Raw genomic sequence first — 22,278 nt, forward strand, 5'->3', positions numbered from 1 at the left:
AAGGCAACATTTCTCATTTTCATTCAATCTAAACTTGATGTACTAAAATAACTAAAACTGATATACAAATTAATAAATCAGTATATATATAGACATTTGAAAAAATAAAAATATTTAATAAAAAATTAACTATTAAAATGAAATTGGAAAATATAAAAAAAAAACATTCAAAATATTAATTAAAATAATGATCGTATCTTAATGATACAAAAATAACCCTGGTTAGTTAAATAATAATAAATAAAAAAAAAACATCGTGCCGAAATGAAGTTATTGTATTGTGGACCTAAACTAATTACATGGAAGATTCTTAATTTAATAAAGTTCACTAAACAAACTATTTTTGAGGGCATGGAAAGTAGGGAATCATCATTCCTTACCTTGTTATTCTGAGCTTTTGACTAAAAATATCACATTATATATTTAAAAAACAAAACAAAAACAAAAAAACATTTTTTTTTTATAAAATACCACAGATTGCACCAAAAACAATTGTTGTGAAAATCTTTTGTTTCTAGTTTTTTTTTTTAGAATGTTTCTGAATAATAAGCAGTTCTCGGTTCACAACATTTGTTTGCATCACAGGGGTTGCAGCATATTCACATCAGCCCCTGTGAATCCACGTCCACTTTCATTTTCTTCTGAACCGCGCAGGCAAACAGCGGCGGATGTTTGAACTTCTGAAGCAGCTTATGCCCGGGCTTACGAGTAATCAAACCTCTGAGAAACCCAGAGCCTCTTTAAACATGGAAGTGGTCAGGGGAGAGATGAAATGACACAATGCCCTGGTGGAGGGGGATGGAGGAGGCAGATACTTGATATGTGAAGCAGGAGGATGCTGATGCTGTTCGGTACATCAAAACACAAACCAGGAGCTAAGACTTCGTTGCAGCTACAAATATAGCATTATGTTGAAGGAACAAAAAAGTGGAAATTTGCGGTTCAGTGAACGTTTGCATTCGTTCATTAGGACATCAGCAATCTCTGCCTGCCAATAATAACGCACAGAGCCATTTCTGTAGGGGAGCGATGACTCATTAATCAACTCCTCATCAGATGTTCGGCTAAATGTTTGCAAACTCAAAGCTGACGATCAGATGTGATATTCTGTCAGATCTTTGGCCAGTCACGCAGGCGTCCAGGTGCTTTTCACATCAGGCTTGTTTGAGAGACGAAGAAGTGAAATGGGAGTAGAGAAAACAAGAGCGATTGCGTCTGCACAACCTCCTGCTAAGAGTAAAGGATGACAGACGATGAAAGACACTTTACAGTGGATGAGCTCTGATAAAACATCTAGAGTGAGTTTCATTTTTTCAAAGCCAACATGCCAAAAATGCCAGACGACCATATTCAAGTCGGGAAGCAGAACAGGAGGGAGCGAAAGCAAACCATCCAAAACCGACTGCTCCAAAACTTTTCAAACGATCGAAGGATGAGTAATCTTTCTTTCCAAAATTAGAGAAAAGAATCATATGCTGACAAAAGCAGCATATGCTATGAGTCATTGCTTTACCAAAGCTAAAGATGGAAGGAGAGAAAAAAAGAAAACCTAATTTCCCGTTCCCTCTACTGACAGACATGAGTCATTCTCTTATCCTCTTCTTTCTTTAAATAGATTGAAGATGCTACTATAGCTGTGCGATACAATCACATTTCAATGATACCATACTCCACTCACGAAAGTGAAGGGGATCCATAAAATGTTCACTACTTTTACAATCTCTTTATGTTGTCTCTTTAAGTTTTGCTTGAGTGGACTTTTAATGCATGGACAAAAATTATGAGAGAATCCTAAAATTATTTGTGTCCGAAAGATGAATGGAAGTCTTAAAGGCAGTTCTCACAGAACACGTCTTTGTTTCTAAAAAGTGCTAAATGCCTCCTCCGCCATGTTGCCATTAAATAAAACATTTGCCATGCCAACTTGTTACTGTAAACAAAAGCAAGCAACGCTTGCCCCACCTCCGGGGTCTTCTGATTGGTCCACTGTTTTGGAACTGACATTAATGAGCGAGTTGTGGGTGAAAGTTTTAATTACTTTAACTTGATACAGCGTCTTAAAAACCGGCGCTCATGTGCGAGACCCCATACAGGTCCATTTACCACAAGTTTACAGAAAAACAATAGAAAAGCAGCACATTGGAACGCAAAAATGCGTTCTGTGTGAACGGCCCCTTATGGGTCTGGAACATCTGTCTGCGGAATATTCTATTAAAGAATCAAAGCATCTCTTGAACCAAACCAGCTGGGTTTGCTGCAGTTGAAAGCTCTTAAGAGTCATATGTGTGACGGTGATGTGTACCTTCCTGCCGATGGCTCCGCTGGGTTTGCGGGGTGGAGGCGGCTCGAAGATCCTCTGCTGTTGCTGTGGTGGCAGCGTGGAGTAGAGCGGGATGATTTTAATGTCCCCAACATCAGGGCCGAGATCGTCAATCTCACGTTTGATCCGTTTGCAGGCTTCGTCGATTTCCTAGAAGGTGAACAGACTGATGTTAAAGGCCACAGACCGACAATCAGGTGCAAAATTAACACCTGCCAAGTGCCAAAAGACATTTAATAGAGTTACTCAACATATTAGAACCTGCAACATAATACAAGGTAGCACTACATATTTGGACAACTCCAAAAACATACAGTTGACTGCCATTTCCATCTGAAATAAACACTAGTGGCAGTAAAACAACAACTTTTATTACAAATAATTAGGATAACGAGGCAGATTATAAGACTTATATTCACACAGCTCCATGCAAAATGCTGTTTTGACCTCAAAGCACTTTTTTTTTCTGCTCACTAAACATCTCACTTTGAAAGTGTAGCGAAACCTGCAAGAAGCAATGCAATATTTTGAAGATGACACCATAGGCATGTTTTTCCAATGAAGCTCGGTAGTTTTATCATGAAAGTTCAGTATAGAATGGCAAGTTAATTCTTTCAGATCTCTATTTGGACCCAAAAGCCACCAAACAAAAACTAGAACATATTTATAAGGATGTTTCAATTGTTTTGCCCAAACAGCAAATGCCATTAAGGTCCACTGTTGACCCCACTGACCTCCATTCTACGGATTAATTTTTTTTTTTATACATCTTTTTTTTATGTTTTTAATGTTCTCTTCTTTGGAGAATTGATTGTGATAATAAACAATAGGAATTACTTTCATATGCATCCGTACGATCCAAATAAGTGGGTTGTGTAAATCCACCCTCTCTTTGTCCAACTTCACCTCATAGCAACCCATTAAACTCCACCTTAGCCACTTTTACAAACATCATTAACTGCTGGACCAATCCCCCAATGCTGGAAACACCAGCACCACTGAGGCTCGTGTGGTTTAGCTGCGGTACACTTGACGTGCCAGTCGTGTCAACCGAGTGAGAAAACGAAAGCTGGAGTGCAAGGCGTGTGTGGTGCTTGGGTAAGATCCCTATGGCTGTGCCATCAGTGGCAGTCACAAGGGCACGTGTACACTCACACGCATGCTTTATTATTCCAGATGGCAATGTAGTAGAGCTAATGTGAGATGAGAAAGCCGCAATGATGCATAACCAGGAGCAAATCACAACAGATCAGTTAAGTGAAGCTGAACGTTACAATACATAGTGGCTTGAGATCTAGAAATACGTGCCAGTCATCAGAGCAAATTAGAGATCAGAGCAGTTTGAATGTTTTAAAAAGCACACTGTAGTGCAGATTTAACAAAAACATGCTATACAAAAAATTATTACTATTAACACTGTTCACTAAATGCCTTTTATAAATCAGAGAAATATTCACTCTGACACCAATGAAGAATGCTTAGTATTTACTGCAAAGCTTTGTCTTTTCTTCATGCATGAGCACATTACGCTCAACACAAGTGGCACGAGTCCTACTCATTTGAAAGTCAAAGCTTATGCAGTACCGCCATCCTCAGGCCAAAGTGTGCATTGAGACTTGAGCAGGAAATGGTAAAGTCAAGCAATGCTCTCTACAAAAACTTCAGGCTGTTGTAATAAAGCATTTATCGATATCATGACATGCACTGCACCATTGAAAGCCCCTAAAAGTCTCTTACATCTTTTACTTGAGACCCTTTCATTGCATATCAAAGCAGCCATAGCTGATCATTTACCCATAAAAGCATTAAAGCTCATAAGCGTGCTGATATCCCAGACACGGTAGTCCGTGCACGCGCCGAATCGCTCCCTGGGGCACAATATGCGCAGAAAATGGCGCCGGTGGCTATGTGCATCTTAATCAAAGCTCTGCCACAACGGAGCAGGACAAGGCAAATCTGAATGGATTGATCAAATTAGCTAAAGTATTAATAGTCCATCAGCCCTTGGGAAGCGGCAGCTGTCAGGAGGACTGCTATCCGTGCTGCCAAGGCACCGGGGAGAGAGGGACACACGGCTGTGCCAAAGCAGAAGAGCCTGCACCTGGAGCAGGACACCAAATCGAGACCCTCGCTTCTCGCAGTGGCACAATACAATACTGGAGGAAAATATTTTAAATGGACGCTATAATCTACATGCTGCAGATGCAGATTAGCTGGCACAGATCTAAAGGAGAAAACTAATCTTAATCAGTGGTAATTTAGGCCTGATTTGAACAAGCAAAGTTGAACAAATCACCGAAACCGTATCAGTGAGGTTTTTTTTTTTTTTTTTTTTGAAAGATCGTGTGGCTTAAAAACTAATTGCTATTTCTTCTGCAGAGTTTCAATGCATTAGCGGGAACCGGGAAAAGATAAAGAAGCTAAAACGAAGTGGACAAACAGCGTAAATTGCTCAACTAAAAGGCACCTTCATTGACCGAAAGGAGCAAACTGAGCTATTATGTGACCAGCCTAAAAACCATGTTCTTGGCCTAGATTTAAACATGTTCAATCATTCTTTAAATGGGCGGAATATAATGCCCAACTCCACTACAAGATGGGAAATGCTTAAGCAGAGCACCCTTTGAACTGCCCAAGTCCATATGAACTCTATTAACCTAATTAAAAGCACATTAACAAGCGAGTTCTGCTACTATACAGCCAAGAGATGTCCAAATAGTCAGCATGTTAGTGTGAGTTTAAGTTGCACGTAAACATACCAATTAAAGGCACAGTTTACCCAAAAATGAAAATCGTCCTTTGTTCTGTTGAACATAAGATATTTTAAAGAATACTGGCAATCAAACAGTTGCAGCTCATTTATGTGGAGAAAAAAGACAATTAAATCAAAATGAGATATAGACTAGAATGTTTGAATATTATGCCGCTAAAAGACTATTTAAATATGAATCCTGCATGTTCTGCGTGTCTCTGTGTGAATGAATGACGCAGATGCATGGCTTCATTTACTACACAGATCCTGAAGCACGCGTGACACTCGCAGTGTTTTCAGCCTCTGCTGCCTCAATATACGAGTACATGAAATCATGAAACTCATCTTCAGAGTTGCTATGACAGCATTTTATCACTTCACTTGAGAAAAACTATGATATACAAACAGAAACAGGTTTTCACAGCAACCCATTAAAATAAAAGTCTGGTTTAACTAGAAGTATCTGTGACAGAAATATGACTTAATGTAATAATAAAACTACTACTAATAATATTATTAAAACATTTTTTAAGGAATAATCACACAACCTTTTCTTCATGTTTTAATTTTAACTGTAAACCTCTGTTGTGCAGCATTTTGTTTGCCAAAAAAGGGGGAAGGGTTTGTTTAATTTTCTTTAATTTGATTAAAACAAAATGTTTTATGCCTTCATTTATTTACCAGAAAAAATATAAATACACAACAGTATTTAAAAAAAAAATAATAATAATAGTTGTTTTTATAAAATCAATTAATTAGAGATGCTTTTGATTATTAAAATTTAATTAAACCATTAAAATAGATTCCAGAAAACAAAAACAGAAAAAACAATTTGCTAAAAAAAGAAGTGAACTTGATAAATAATTAAAAAATATTTCATATGGCCCTAAAAATGTAAATTGTTAAATATTCAATAAAGTGCTGTTAAATTGTGACAGTTTCATGATTTCAGTTAATTAGACATGATTTTTGATTAATAGAATTACATTTATCCATTAAAACGTTTTTTTTGTTTTTTTTTTGGATTTATACATCACATGAACGCTGAATAAATAGGGTTTCCTGACAAAAAAACAAACAAACAAAAAAAAAAACACGAATAATTAGGTTTGTTAGGATAGGACAATATTTGGCTGAGATAAAACTATTTGAAAATCTGGAATCTGAAGGGCAGTACACACCGGGACGAATATCGGCGGGCGTTATTCGCCAGCGTTTTTCAACGCGTTTTTTGTGTTCACACCCAAGCGATTTTCGCTGACGATGAGCCGAGTGAACATGCAAATTCATTCCCTGACATTAGATGGCGCTTAATGTAAAACAGAAATACTAGAAATACTAGTTCTTTTTTATCAAGATTTTTGTAATCGCTGTCACGATTGTCATATAGTTCTTTGTGTTCCGACACCAACGAGACCAGCAACTCTACATTCATCTTGCCTTGCATCTTCTTCGTCTTATTTCTTCCCGGCAGTGTAGACGCTACTTGGCGTATATCTTCTTCGCCGTTAAGTATGTGTGCTCAGCAAGACAGTTTTGTGTTTGAGCGCCCCCAAGTTGTGTTTTACTGTAACTTCAGAAGCTCCAGACACGTGTGCAAAAGCGCCATTCTCATTGGTCATATAGTTTTTTGACGCGGTGCGTCAAACCAAAAAAAACGAACCTGAGGCGTTTTTTTAAAAAAATGACGCTTTTACGCGTGGCGCGTTTTTCGCGTCGGTGTGCACACGCACATTGGCGCCCTTTGTTTAGTCATGAGGCGTTAAACGTCGGCGAATATCGCGCGCGAAATTCGTCCCGGTGTGAACAGGCCTTGAGGGTGCAAAAAAAAAAAAAAAAAAATCACCTTTTAAGTTGTCCAAATTAAGTTCTTAGCAATGCAAATTACTAATCAAAAATTAAGTTTTGACATTTACGGTAAGAAATTTACAAGATATCGTAATGATTTTTGGCATAAAAGAAAAATCAATAATTTTGACCCATACAATGTTTTTTGTTTTTTTTTGGCTATTGCTTAAAATATACCCCAGCGACTTGAGACTGGTTTTGTGGTCCAGGGTCACATATGGGTTTGGAACAACATAAGGATTAGGATATTCAAAATGACAACAGGATATTTTTGGGTGAACTATCCTTTTTGGTTGAGTAAACAACAATTTTTTTTTTTTTTTTTTGTGAATTATCCCTTTAAGAACGCCATATTTAGATGGACTTTGTGTATTAAGACTTTAGTGATTTAAACATTGCTCTGTTGGATTGAGCAGCTTGACACACAAACTGCTTGCTCAAATAATGGCATGAGTTTAGGGCAGGACTACATGAAAACACACATTAAACATATCAAAAGAGCAAACACAGAGTCGGTCTGTGCTCGCTTGTATCCTCTGACATTCTGGACTTGATAATGATTAGTTCACAGCAAAGAGAACAATCCTGTGCATCGATAAACCTCCACTCAATTATCATCCGATGCTGGTGGAGACAGTCCAACTGCAACTTACTTGAGTTCATTCATTCTGCAACGAGCCAGCGATCAATCTCACACCTGCAAATGAAAACGGATGTACACGAGCAGACCCACTGGAGAAACTAATGACGGGAGTCTGCCGTTAATAAATAGGGTGTCAAATTATCTGATTAGATAGATGGTGTGAAGATATGACTTCTCTTTGAAAAGGGAAGCGAGAGACAAATGGAGACAGTACTATGTTCAGTCTGACTGTTTGTCCGTTCTTCTAGCCTGCTTTGCTTATGCAGTTTTTAAATTGACCGAATTGTTGGATTCCTGCAATTTGCATGATTTTTTTGTTTGCCGCCTCATTAACTTTATGCAAAGCATGAAAGAAAATTAAGTTAATTTGCCTTTGATCTCTGCAAAAAGAGAAGAGGAACAGGACAAATCCACGGGGAACGCTGGTGATTCTCCATCTGTGAGCGTATTTATCATTTGGGTGGGTCCCTGACCCTCCACTGCGCTCAGGTGAGCACTGGTTGCAGGAGACGTAAAATAATAAATGGCTTAATTTCAGGGCTGAATCTGGGTCACTCTTCGCCATCTCTCACAGGCTTTTGTCTTCGCGCCAAGGCCAGCTGTGTTCATGGCCATTATCAATCTAAGCATTGATCTCTTCTGCACTATTTAACTGTTGTGTGTGAGGCGGCTTGAAAAATGACACAAATGACAAATGTGGCTCATCTTGAATGTAAAGCCACACACAACCAAAACAAAGTACCCACAGTTTGGCATATATTGTTTTCTGCAACAATATATATATGTGTGTGTGTGTGTGTGTGTGTGTATATTTTAAACAAACTGATCACTGGCAAAACATCTACTACAATATAATATTTTAAATATTTTTAATATCTAATATTTAGACAAGAGGCTAATTCTGAACAGCGTCCAACCATACAGCTGTCAGTGATAGTTATAACATCTAACCAGCGTTGCTTAATTGATTATTTTTATTCTATTATAGTATTTATTAGTATTTTAAAATAGCCTTTATTTTTTACATATTTGAGATCTGATTGTGTTACGGCCTTTGTTCACCCTCCGGAGCCGTGTGAGACACTTATTTTTAATGGAAGGGCGCTTTTTATTTCACGTCTTTTGGACTGAAGCAATGCAACACCCGCTGAGTGCCATGAAACCACTTGAAAAAAATCAAAGGCAGTTTTTAATATAACTCTAACTGGATTCGTCTGAAAGAAGAAAGTCATATACACCTAGGATGCCTCGGGGGTAAGAAAAACTAACCCTTTAACAACAACACTGCTACTAAGGAGCTTAACAGGGCAACCAGTTAAACCCTGAGCTCTTTTTCAAAATGCTTAAACAAGCAAAGCGATGTTTCGCTAGTGTTGCTGTATTTACATTTTTATTTACCTAGCAGCCTCTGTACAGTGTCCTTGAATAAAGAGTAAAATGCTTGGGTTTCAATCAGAGTTCATACAGTTTTTAAAAGTGAAATTCAAGCACTTTTCAAAAACTTTCAGGCACTCAGTGTTTTTCAAAAGGATGAGGGAGCGGTTTATAATAAACTTTTAAGGAAAAAAAAAAAAGCATTTTCAAGGATGATACTTAAAATTCAAGGACTTGAAAACATAATGGTTAAAATCAAGCATTTTCTGCATGAACCCTTTTCAGGAGGACATAAGAGACGTTACCTCCTGTCCGGTGAGGAAGAGCAGCACATCTCCCTCATCTTCCTCACACATGTGGATCTGGATGACCGTGCGAATGGCTGCTTCCAGGTAGTCCCTCTCCGGCTCGGGCGTGTAGAAGATCTCCACGGGATGCGTCCGGCCGGGAATGGTCAGCAAGGGGCAGCTGTCGAAATAAACCTGGAACTTTCCAGCGTCCAGAGTGGCGCTCATTACGATGACCTGGGGAGAAATACATAGAATAAACAGGCTTTTGAATGGACAGCATTTGGTAAAAGCCGCTACGTTTTGCCCGTGTCCGCAGCGAGCGCGTCTCGTTCTCTCTGGAGACATTATGATTCTAATGGAAGAAAAAAAAGCACAGAGCCATTCTGAGCTCCACCCGGCAGCTTTCCACATCAAGACACGTTATAATTGCTCTTAAAGTGTATTAAACTTTAAAGCTGCATGGGGACGCTGGGCTGAGGGATCACTTGGAGTCACCTAGACCTTATTTAACACTCTCTGAACACATGTATAACCTTTGATTTGTTCCTGACAACAACTAGTCATTACCCATCTGCTTTATGAGATTCGCTCCAGCACATTTCAGCCATAAAAACTGTCTGTGCTTCTGCTCTCCTTGGGCTGATGGCTCTCAAACACGCTGACCCAGCAGCTTTACCTCCACTGAAGCCACTGGCTGTGCATTTCTGAGCGCAGTGGCCACGTTTGTCTTCAAACAGACGGCCACACAGATGTCAGGTGTGTGAGCGGCTTCATCGGCAACAGTCCGATGAAGAATATAGAGAGACAGACACACTCACAGAATTTTGAATTTGTTAAGAAAACAATTTTTCCTGGCTCAGCTTGATTCAGTCTCCACAATGAACTACTCAACAGTTAACGTTTCTGTCTATTACATAAACAGGTATTCGTTCAGAAACAACTTTGCAACAATGCATGTAAAAATCATAATTTTAGCCATCTTGCTTACATGTATACGGAAATGCATTAACCATAAATATATGAATATACAATATATGTAATGGTTACCTTTTAAAATATTCAGTTTCTGGAAGATATCGCCTTATTCATCACATAATCAGAATACTATCAAAGCAAAATTGTGTGTATTATTTTGCTTTACAAATTCACCTTTACAACTAGTGGTTAAAAAAAAAAAAAAAAAAAAAACCTGTTTATGAAATGAAACCTGAACATCTGGGAACAAAATCCTCCATCAGGGTTTCTGCAGGCTTTATGAGATACATTCAAGACTTTCACTTCATTTTAAGACCAATTAAAGAACTTAAGGAGCAAATATCTAAAGCTTGAATCAAGGTATATTTACTTGAGAAGCAAAATTACATAATTAACAAGAACAAATATCAGCTTAAAAAAAAATCTATTTAATTCAAAGGGATATAAGTTTTCAAACCCTACTGACAGACATTTGTTCTTAGTTTTAAGCATAAACTCAATTTTGTAAAATTTCTCACAAAGTCAGTCAATTATATTAGACTCTCAAGTAAATTTATCTTGATTGAAGGGTGTTTGTATATTTGTCCTGAAACAAACAAAATACTGATACATGATTTTTTTTTTTTTATGAATTTAAGACTATCTGTTCAGATTTAAGACCTTTTAAGGCCTTAATAAATAGGAAGGGTGAATTAAGACTTTTTAGGACCCGCAGAATCCCTGCTATAAAAGGTCAAATTTATATCTATATCTGTCTATCTATATAATAATATATTTAACAAATATTCTAAAATAAATGTTAAAATAATTATATTATAAAATATTTATTATTAAATGTTTTCAGCTGATTAAATGTACATGTTACACTGTAGTTCCCCTAAAAATGCAAGCAATGTTAATGCAACAATATTTTTCAATTAAATCAATTCAACTGATTTTTAGAATTTTTGGGTTGATTTTATTCCACACTATGAGTACTTGAAGAGTACTTACCCAAGAAAATATAGACTGCTATAAAGCTACGACATGGATTAAAGGTTAGGTTTAGGTGTAGGTTGAAGATTAGTGTCTAGTTATTATCCAGTTATTGCAATGACTATAATAAGTACATTATATGTACATATGAAACATGATTGTAGTATAAAGTGGCTAATTTTCTCATTAGAGCTGTAATAAAACTGAAGTAACTGATGACTGTAGAAAGTGAAAAAAAAAAAACATGTAGGGTAGGAACTTGATTTTATCCATCAGTTCTTGATTAGATGGAGGCATAACTGAATGTAATCTACCACCATAAACTTAGGTTGTGATTTTTTTTTTTTTTTTTTTTATTAATGATGGTTAAAAAACAAATGAAATGCATGGATGAACTGTTCACAATATGCTCATTTAGATGCATTTAGAAAATAGGGTGATTTCCATTTCATGCTGCCCTTAATATTCTTCACTCCACATCCTCCCCTTTATATGAAAAAAAAAATAATATTAATAACCAGAAGGTGGTGCAAGCATACAATCAGCATGACATACCTTAAGGTCAGATCTCTGCCGAACCACTTCTTTGAGGACTCCCATCAGAATATCTGTGGCTAAGGTGCGCTCGTGAGCCTCATCGAGAATAATGACACCGTATCGCTCCAGCAGCGGGTCATTCATAGCCTCGCGGAGCAACATACCGTCTGTCATATATCTGTAAACACAACACACATTTATTCACTCATCTTTATCTCAGATGTCACCAAACAAGGCCAAACGGCATTTGTCCAAAAGCACCCACACTACTATTCATCTTGAAAAACCAGGTACACATTGTGTCTAAACCTTTGCTTTCTACCAGAACTGTTACTTACTTCAGAATGGTCTTTGCAGAGCTACAGTCCTCAAATCTGATGGAGTATCCGACCTCCTGGCCCAGCATGATGTCCATTTCATCAGCCACTCTCTGAGCCACACTCATGGCTGCCACCCTACGAGGCTGTGTACAAGCCACGCCGCGCTTGGGGCCCGGGAGGGCCCTCACCATGTCCACACACCACTGAGGGATCTGAAAAACAAGAGTCGACCAAATTGTTAATCAAAAAATACGGAAACCCATTCGATATGACTATGCAACAACAATATAATGGCACCAACAATTATCAATATTCTAAATACTTTATTTAAATTATAAAAATTTAATCCATAAAAAAAGTATTATTGTACTGTAAAAAAAAAAAAAAAAAAAAAAGTGTTGATACATTTTTTTTTATAATTCAATAAAATAATTGAATAATTATTATTATTATTAAATATAATATTGTTTGATTATTATTAGTTTATCATTAAAACTTTTATTTTTTTATTTTATAAAAAATTAAATCAAAGAAATATTATCATCATACTATTAAAAATATTTAATTAAAATAGCAAAAAACAACAATAATAATAAAAAAAAACAATAATAATACCATAAACTGTAAAAACGTTTAACTATTGCGCTTTGTTTTGGCAAAAAACTGCAGGGAGACATTAAAGCTTCTTTTATTGAGAACAGATTTATAAATGATGACTCATTAAAAATTTGGGAAGATGGTTGGCGCACGTGACATTTTTTAAAAGCATGTTATAAGTGACCCAAACTCACAGCGTTCACAGTCATGAAGCTTAAGTTAAACCACAGACTGCAACTTGATAACTGCACTAAGCCTTCCTGCACTCTCACGCTTTAACCAAAGGTGCTTACCGTTTTGTTATAATGAAGAACAATCTAAAAAAATTGATTTCCCGATTTTAATCGATTCTCATTTTTATGAAACAATATCGATTCATAAATCCCAAGAATTGATTAGTCTAGTTTGTCAGATAATGAACGGAACATTGTAGTGCTCCTCCCGTCCAATAAATCGCAATAATCTTAGTGCTTTGTTACTTTTGATATGAAACAAAGTCTCAGATTTCAAATTCTGTCCATTTTATTAGAATATTCAAATATTAAATGCGGTTTTGGCATCATCTTCTCTGCTTTAATAGTGGTTACATAATAGTGGTGCCTAATTATGACTGAATGAGAGGTTAAGTCTCAGATTTCAAATGTTTGCATTGAAATGCACCATTTCTTTTTCTAAGTCATTCACTGCTCTTTTTCACACAGCATCTATAGATATTTTTTGTGTGTGTCCAATATTTTTTTCTGGGACAACCTTCTGATGGATTTTACTTCAAAGTAGTATTTTACTTTAAAATGTGAGTTCCGTTCAGGTTTCATGCCATTGCGGCACGTTTTTTCGAAGGATTGTTTTACAATTTTCACAGCATAAGCTATAAAGCTGTTTCCCATGTATAAGCTGTGTGTTTACAGGAAAAAAAAATAATAATAAAATGCAATTTACTGCAATTTTATTCTGTTTTATTCTTATTCTTCGTGAAAATTATGTTCTGAAAGATTCCTTAATAAGCTTTGTTCGGGATGTTAAACTACTTTAGGAGCCTTAAGGACTGCCATGGTGAAAACATTATTTGAAATCTCCCTTGTGAAATTTGCTAGAGTATATATGGGTCAGTGTTTTGATTGCAGAAGAGTTTGACAAAGGATAACCAACACATAATATTCAACACAACTCCAGCCATGTTTTTGATGAGGATATGACAATGCAAAATGGTTAAAATCTCTAAAAAGTCTATGTTGAATGATAAAGACCCTTTGTTAATAATTTACTTGGGGATATGAAAAAAAATGGGGCAAAACTAAAATATAAGTACATAAACCGATTCATCGATTAATCGTAAAAATAATCGACCGATTAATCGATTAGCAAAATAATCGTTAGTTGCAGCCCTAGTTTTTATACAAATCAGCAAATTTCACCCTTCCATATTATTGACTCTCAGGTATATTTTACCACATTATAGTTGAGAAAATTTGCCATGTCCTGTACCTGATATATATCCAAAATAATCGATAACGAATCTAAATCTTGTTAAGGATAATCAAATCAAATTGTGAAAATTGTGTCAAAACCCAGCCTTACTAATTAATTTAAGATATTTTGGAGGAAAACCGGGAGGCTTGTGATTGTCCCATTAACTGCCAAGTAAATAACACTGTCAAGGTCCTGCGCAGGCAGCTTACGCTCTTCATTGTCAGCCGCGCCACAATGATAAGTTTTCTACATATATTTATGCTTTGATTTAAAAAAGAAAACAGCGCATCCTTGTGGCGCAGCTGAAGCAGAAGAGCGTAAGCTACCTGCATTCAGCTCATATTCTCCAAAATGGCGTTACGCTGATTTGGAGAGAGACAGATGAGACAAATTGTTGAATAAAGTCGTTATTTTAGTTTTATTCGCGTACAAAAAGTATTCTCGTCACTTCATAACGTTACGGTTGAATCACTGATTGCAGATGAACTATTCTGACGATGCTATTTATTTATTTATTTGGCAGTCTATGGGACAGTCACAAGCCTCCCGGTTTTCATCCAAAATATCTTAAATTGTGTTCCGAAGACGAACAAAGCTTTTACGGGTTTGGAACATGTTGTAAGTGTATAATGACAAAATTTTCATTTTGCGGTGGAGTATCCCTTTAATACCTTTTATATCCATTGTTGAAAGGTCTCAATGCAAGGAGCTTTTGGCTACAGAGGCCAAAGCATGATCTTTTATGAAAAGCTGTAAAGCATAAGGAAGCCCTTGTTTGGACTGACCTGTGTGGTCTTTCCAGAGCCTGTCTCTCCGACGAGCACAAAGCTCTGATGCCGGTGGAGGATGTCATTAAAGCGCTCTTTGTACTCCCAGACGGGCAGCTGCAGCCTCTTCTTGAGGATCTCGTAGAAGCGCGGCGTGTGAGGCAGGTTGGTGAAGGGGTTGATCTGCTGCTGCATGGCCGTCTGCTTCAGAGGGAGCATCCCAACGCCGGGCACGCTGGAGATGAGAGGCGCACTAGACGCCTTGCTGTCTCGATCCCGGTCTCGATCACGGTCTCTGTCTCGGTCACGGTCGCGATCCTTCGAACGGTCATCCCGATCTCTGTCTCGGTCCTTACTGGTAGGAAGACAAGTAATAACACAAGGTTTCAGTTTCCTGGCAAAGTCAGCACTCCGACCGGTAATATTCATGAGAATTTGATATTCAAACTATGTGTTTGAGCAAGCGCCTGTGTGACTCTGTTAGCCAACTCTTACATAACACATCTTATTAATGAGACTTCAGAGTGTTTCACAGCTGTTGGGTTTCAGTTTATTTGGGGAAACCCGATTAAGCCTTGCGGTAGTAAACATCAGTTACTAATCTGTGCATCTAATTAACCCATCAAATAGCAACTTAATGATTGGCCAGAAGAACAAACTGTTCTTTCGAAAAGGTCAACAAGTACCAAAACTATATTATAAGTTGAAATAATGCAGACTGGTGGCTTTCACAGTAGCATGTACTATCGGAGCTCTGAAGAATCTGAAGAATCCTGAGAAAAGTATAACAGGTTCCAAAAAATATTGAGCAACAAAAACTGTTTCCAACCTTGAAATTAAATCAGCATACAAGAATGATTTGTGAAGGATCACGTGTAGGGCCCCATGAATTCAGTTTTATTTTATTTTCCAAATTCCGTTTTAATTTTTCTGGATTCCGTTTTAATGGTCGATTAAATTTTATTAATCAAAAAGCATGTCTAATTAATTAAAATCATGAAACTTATACATTTTCACATCAATTTATTAAAAGCTTAACAGAAATTACATGTTTAGGGCCCTATGAAATGTTTTATTTTTTTCTTCATATGTTTTTTTTGTTAACTAATTCTGTGTTTTAGCATGTCTTTAAATTATTTAAATGCATAAAAACAACTTAATTTATTCCATTTTTTCTTAAAATCCCCCTGAGAAATTTGGTTGTTTATTTACATTTTTCTGGTTATAAAATGAAGGCATAAAACATTAATTTATCTTTTACTTATTGAAAATTAAGCAAACTTTATTTTTTGGTAAACAAATTGGATTTAAAACATGGAAGAAATGTTGTGTGATTATTCCTTAAAAAATAATGTTTGTTTCTTTGTAGTAGTAGTGTGTACTATTTACATTATGTACATTCTGCTGAACAATAGTAATACATTTCTGGCAAATACTTGTCTTTATGTGGAAAATACTTGTTGGGTTGCCGTGACTACCTTTACAGTTCTGTGTATGTGATATGGCACTAGTTTTACTCAAATCAAATGGTCAAATGCTCATGAAGTCACTCTCAGAGCAGTTCTGGGGATGTTGTTCATGTGTCCTAATTTAGTGAGACAGCAGACGCTGAAATCACTGTGAGCGTCACATGCACTTCTGCACCAATCATTAACAGAGACACGCAGAACATGCAGGATTCATATTTAAATCGACTTTTCCGGATTAATATTTACAGATATTAGTCCATATCACGACCTACTTTTGATTAATTCATTCAAATTTTGACAAATTCCGTGACATTCCGTGTTAAATTGTGAATTCTGTTTTTATGACCAGATTGCGCGATTCTGTCCATGTTTTGCTTTGACCACAGAAATAAATTATATTTTTAATTATATTAAAATAAAAACTGCTATTTTAAATTGTAATAATATTTCACAATATTAGTTTTTTTCTGTATTTTTGATCAAATAAATGCATAATTGATGAGCAGAAGAAACTTACTTAAAAAGTAATAAAAACCTTACAGATCACAAACTTTTGATTGGCAGTGTATATTCCAAAGTGACTTGTACAGGGCTCCACACAAAAAAATCGAGTAAAGAGCCATTGGCTCCTATAAGAAAAAAACTTAGGAGCCAAATAATTTTTTTAGGTGCCACAGAATAAACGTGTTTTATTTATTTTACGATTGTTATTATTTATTTATTTACATTTTAACATTTCAATCATACTTTCATGTGTTTATGTCTCATCTTTTCTTGACTTTATCAGCATTTTAATCCATCTTGTAGATGACCTGGGAACTAAGGTTCACTTAAAGTGGGAACTAAATGTCTTTTCCAGCTTGAAATCTACAGTCACAAAGAATTGTTCATTACACAGAATCTGTGACTTTATTTTGGTGCATAAGCATCACTTGGCCACTGAGTGTAGCTTGGGCTCCTCCTACATGAGACATTTCAGTAAGTTGTACTGTAGGATCTCTTATAAAATAGCCTACCTTTTGATGTTAATTCATGTTCATTATGTACTATATTAGTAAAGAGAAAGATTAAATGGGTTCACTTGCTCTTGAACTGAGGCGCTAAAGCGACCGCGCCTGCTGCATTAAGAAGCGCCAAAACTGTATTGTTTGAATTTCGTTATGAATTCGGAATAATTTTAAAGCTGGTACTTTCTAAAAGTTACAAAGCACAGAGCTTTTTGCGATTACTGGACAGCAGTTGCACTTCAAATAATGAAGTTCACGCATTAAAAGAAAACAGACCAAGATCTTGTTTAGAAGAAGCCATATTAGTAATTATTATAAACGAGAATTGTTAACGATATTGCCAATATCCACACAGCTGACAGATTTACCTGTTCTAGTTTGTTCAAGTTGTGCACGAAATAGACGCTGTATTTTCTGCACTTTCCCTTCTTCCGTCTCCGTCATTTCTCTCTCGCTGCACAGCGGAGCTGCGTTTATCAGACTGTGTGCGTCAGCACTGATGTGCGGCAGAGAAGAGGACTGTCTGAAACTCTCTTTTTCCACTAAAACTTTAATTTAATACGTGAACATAAAAGATTTGACCGCAAAACAATTAGGAAAAAAAGGCATTACATTCAAATTTTTAAGTTATAACATGTAAATATATACCCAGATAGCAATAACACTCGGGCTGATTCTGGCTGAAATGCGTCTCTGTCGGTTCAGTCTCGGCATCGGTGAGAAGATAATGGGACTGAGCGACGCCGACTCTACAAATCTCTTCTGGCTGACAGACGGCTTTTTCTCTATGGGTCGATCTCGGCTGAAAGCTGTTGTACACTGTTGTGTGTATTAACCTTCGGCCTGAGCTCGTTTTATCACAGACGGGGCGTTGCTAGAATGAAGCAATTCATCCGCCTGAGAAAACTTTTTTAGCGGTTAAATCCTGAGGAGCTTTCGGCGGGTAGTCGCCAGTGGCGACCTCAGCAAAAACGTCACTCGCAAATTAATATTTATGGTCGCAAATGCGACTGTTTTAGTCGCAGTTTGGAGCCCTGTTTTGAGTGTTCCTGTGGCTCAGTGGTAGAGCATTGCGTTAGCAGTGCAAAAGGTTATGGGTTCGATTCCCAGGGAACACACATACTGGTAAAATAAATGTATGGCCTAAAATGCACTGTAAGTTGCTTTGGATAAAAGTGCCTGCTAAATGCATAAATGTAAATGAAAAATAAAGTATATTTATAATGCAATGCCTTTATCACTGCTTAGAAACAACAGTTATACTAGTTCATTCAATTTTCAGATTAGTTGAGGGCCAATAAACTTCAATTTTCTTTTTGTCTGGAATCTGGACAATTTATAAAATAAAAAGTCTACAAAAAAAATAAAAATAAGTTGAAATGGCAAAATCTCAAAATTATATTTTACAGTGCGTTCTTTACCCCTGATTTAGAACACTTTCGAGAACCGATTCAACCGAATCATTTAAAAGATCCGACAGAAAAGTACGAATCATTTAGAATTTAGAACTTCGTACTAACCATTAAATCCAAACTAAGAGCAATATATATATATATATAAGACGATAAAGGGTTTAAGCTTAAAAACAATAATTGTAATGCTCCAAATTGTTGTCGTTTTCCCCAAAGAAATTAAAACATTTTCTGTTTAATTTAATTGCAATTTTGTTTTTGTTTTTCTGAGCAAAAAATAAACATCACACATTTGTCCCTGATTTACAGAGGAGACCCACTAAAATGCCATTCACTGTAACAATCTTGTCAGGCATATTTACAACAAAAATTTACTTATGACACATTAAAAGACTAATTACTTTGACCCCAAATACTAATGAGTTGTAATTTTACATCTTTAAAGTTTGCCACTAGCCTAGGTTTTGCCCATTTGTCAGTAACAACATTGTACTCATTTAAAACACAAATCGAACACGCTCCCTTATTCTTTTATATATTTTAATATGCACACGTCAGAATAAGCATGTTGTCAGAATTTTTACATAAATATTGTGTTACACTGAATGACAATGTAACATCATTTCAATTTCGTTCTCCAAAAACTCATTTGAAACCTTAAAATTAGACACTTTACTTACATTCAATGTGCTTTCTACGGACATAAAATCACTTTTGTAAATTTATTTGGATGCGGACAACTTAACGTCTTTGACCTATTATATATATACCGTATATATATACACTGTATATTAGATTCAACTTTATTGTCATTATGCAGAGTACAAGTACAGAGCTAATGTATACATGCATCCATAATGTAATACATAACGTTACTACATATAGCACAATGTCACTGAAAACTACAGATATACAAAGTAGGCCTCGCTTTAGCCGTATGCAGTCAAAAATCTGCCTCCATAACATAAGATCTCATGATTTGCAGGTTCACATCGCAAACAATCATCGCTTTAGTTTGTTTTTAGTTTGTTTCTAGCGGATGGTTTCAGAGGCGCATTCCGACAGCGGCGAACTCACGACTACACGACATTATCTCATTCATTAGCGGCCTTCTTTAACAGACATCTCTCCACACAAGGCCTCCTCTCCGCTTCTTTACACACTGTGAATCAGGAGAATGAAGTACCTAGTCTAAAAACAAACGAGTGATGAAGAGTAAATCGCGCCTGCTGTGCGTCAAACACGTGCTGCGGCACCAGAGCCACAAAGACTCGCGCTTCTGTGCAAACAAGCCGCTTTCCCGCATGCCACGATCACCCCACCGGATAGCAACCGCGCATTTTATATGCAGCATTTATTAGCAAAGATGTCGCTGTCCGTGCCGTAATGTTAAAAGCAGCTCAGCTCGAGAGTGTGAAGATGCTAGCACGAACTAGCCGCTCGCACTGCTGAAACTCACCCGTCAGATGACCTCTTCTTGCTCGACGAATAATCATCGCCTAAGTCCAGCCGGTGCCGTTTTGACATCTCGTAATAGAAATATCAATAAGGATAAAGAGAAAGAGTTTGGTCGGTTACTCCAACGCAGCCGCTGCTCTCTCTCTCTCACACACACATACACACAGCTAAACGACAAGATGGCGACCGGAAGCACGTGCCCCGTCATTATTATTATGAACTCTGCAGCAGACGCCTCTGTTTATGCGTACTATTCATGGCGCTTCTCAGTGTCTTTCGGCTTGAGATGCAAGAGAAGAATATTAAAAATGTAGGTTGGGTTGTGGGTGCCTTGCATACAGTACGCGGAGGTTATTATCTGTAGCGCCGCTCGCAGAGCTGCAGTTCCTGTGTTCACCGCTGCGGGGCGCTGCTCGTTTCCTCGGATTTTCTTTACTAACAAACTGATGGATTTTTATTATTATTATTATTATTATTATTATTATTTTTTTATTTATTTTTTTTATTTAACCTCCTGGGACCCAGGCATGGACTTTTCTCTTCTGCAGTGGACATTATATTTTAGAGAATTTCTCTGAGACCATACAAGCCTGTTCAGAGCACATTCAGGGCTTTTTTTTTTTAGGGATATCACATGTTTGGAGGTTTCCCTCTATTTATTTTTTATATATATATATATATATATATATATATATATGACTGGTTTTGACAGAATTATCCAATTTAGCACTCTTAGGGAAAAATGATAATGATTTGTAATTATTATTTAAATCCGTCTAGCTTTCAAATTGTTTGTCATAAATAAACATCTTAGAAAAATGTTATGGGGTTTCAAATCTGAATGTGAATTGTTGTTATGAAACGGCATAATTTTCATACATGTCTTCTTTAGTGGACACTGAGACAGACATCATGTTAAACCAGGCATTTGGGGAAACAGAACAAGTCAACAGATCAATATTCCTATGAAATATGAGATATTCTTATAAATGTTTCCAAGGTATTACTCCCATTATAACACTCCTTTTTTCATTTTGGTTTGCCACAAGAACACATTAATATGCAAATCTGATGCGGTGTATACAGTAGATACACTGAATGAAATGGGAAAACCAATTTGGACATTTTACGCACATATTCCATAAAGTACAGTAGTATATCAAATAATTCATAACATATTTCATAACATAGTCAAGAGTCATCTTTGTGCAAAGTTTTGCTAAAAATAGCCTGAAACCTAAAAACTAAGTAATTGTTTTTGCCTATACATGCCTTTTCATGTCTTTTTTTTTTATTTATATCCTTTATATTATTATTTTTTTTTTCAATATTTTGTTTCTTAGGCTCCAACTAATGTAATGATATTAAAAAAATATTTTAAAAAAAATTCACAAATTATTATTTTTTTTTCTGGTTCTCTTATTTTTAACAGAGTACGCAAATTATTGTGAAAAAAAGTGCGAATTGAATGTAATATTTTGGACACTTAATTGCATGGTATTTACAATGAAATTAAATGTATTATAGTTCATATTTGTATTAAAAGCAGTTAGTATGACACTAAAAGGTGTCTCAGACATAAAATTAAATGTCTTAAACTAAAATGATCTGTTACACATCGAGTCTGATGACATGTTGCCTGCTGCAAGCATCTGATTTTACTGTGCGGATTTTTAGGTAAAGATTTGAGAATGTTTTATTACTCAGAAATCACTTTTCAGTATTATTCCCGTATAATGTTTAGTCAATATTTCTATCCAACATATGACTGGGAACTCACCAAAACCTGTACAGGCATTCCTTGAGAGTATCCTGAATGAAGTCTCAGAATGTACTGAGCTCCTGTACATTAAATAATATACGGCAATGAATCAGCTAGTGCAGAAGACAATCATTGCCATCGACAACGGTAATTACACAGCCTAGGCATGGCTAACAAGCTACATTATAGCTACTGGATCATTGCTCACGGCTGGGAACTGATGGGAAAAACAAAGTTAACGTTAACAAGACTTTGCACTGCTCTCTGTATAAATCTGAAACAGGGCATTTTTATTTCCACTT

General features: G+C 36.5%; 1 protein-coding gene across 1 annotated transcript in view; it reads right to left on the reverse strand.

Moving 5' to 3' along the window:
* Positions 1-20,410, reverse strand: part of dhx15 (DEAH (Asp-Glu-Ala-His) box helicase 15) — a 41,510-nt gene extending 21,100 nt beyond the window's left edge. The window contains exons 1-6 of the mRNA XM_042761151.1: positions 20,216-20,410; positions 14,887-15,223; positions 12,053-12,246; positions 11,733-11,892; positions 9,243-9,461; positions 2,303-2,470 (exon numbers count right to left, since the gene is read on the reverse strand). Of these exons, the coding sequence (XP_042617085.1) occupies positions 2,303-2,470; positions 9,243-9,461; positions 11,733-11,892; positions 12,053-12,246; positions 14,887-15,223; positions 20,216-20,283 (1,146 nt within the window). The 5' untranslated portion in view covers positions 20,284-20,410. The remainder of the gene's footprint in view (positions 1-2,302; positions 2,471-9,242; positions 9,462-11,732; positions 11,893-12,052; positions 12,247-14,886; positions 15,224-20,215) is intronic.
* Positions 20,411-22,278: the final 1,868 nt, after the last annotated feature.

The sequence above is a fragment of the Cyprinus carpio genome, chromosome A7, assembly GCF_018340385.1.
Source record: "Cyprinus carpio isolate SPL01 chromosome A7, ASM1834038v1, whole genome shotgun sequence".
Lineage (NCBI taxonomy): Eukaryota > Metazoa > Chordata > Actinopteri > Cypriniformes > Cyprinidae > Cyprinus > Cyprinus carpio.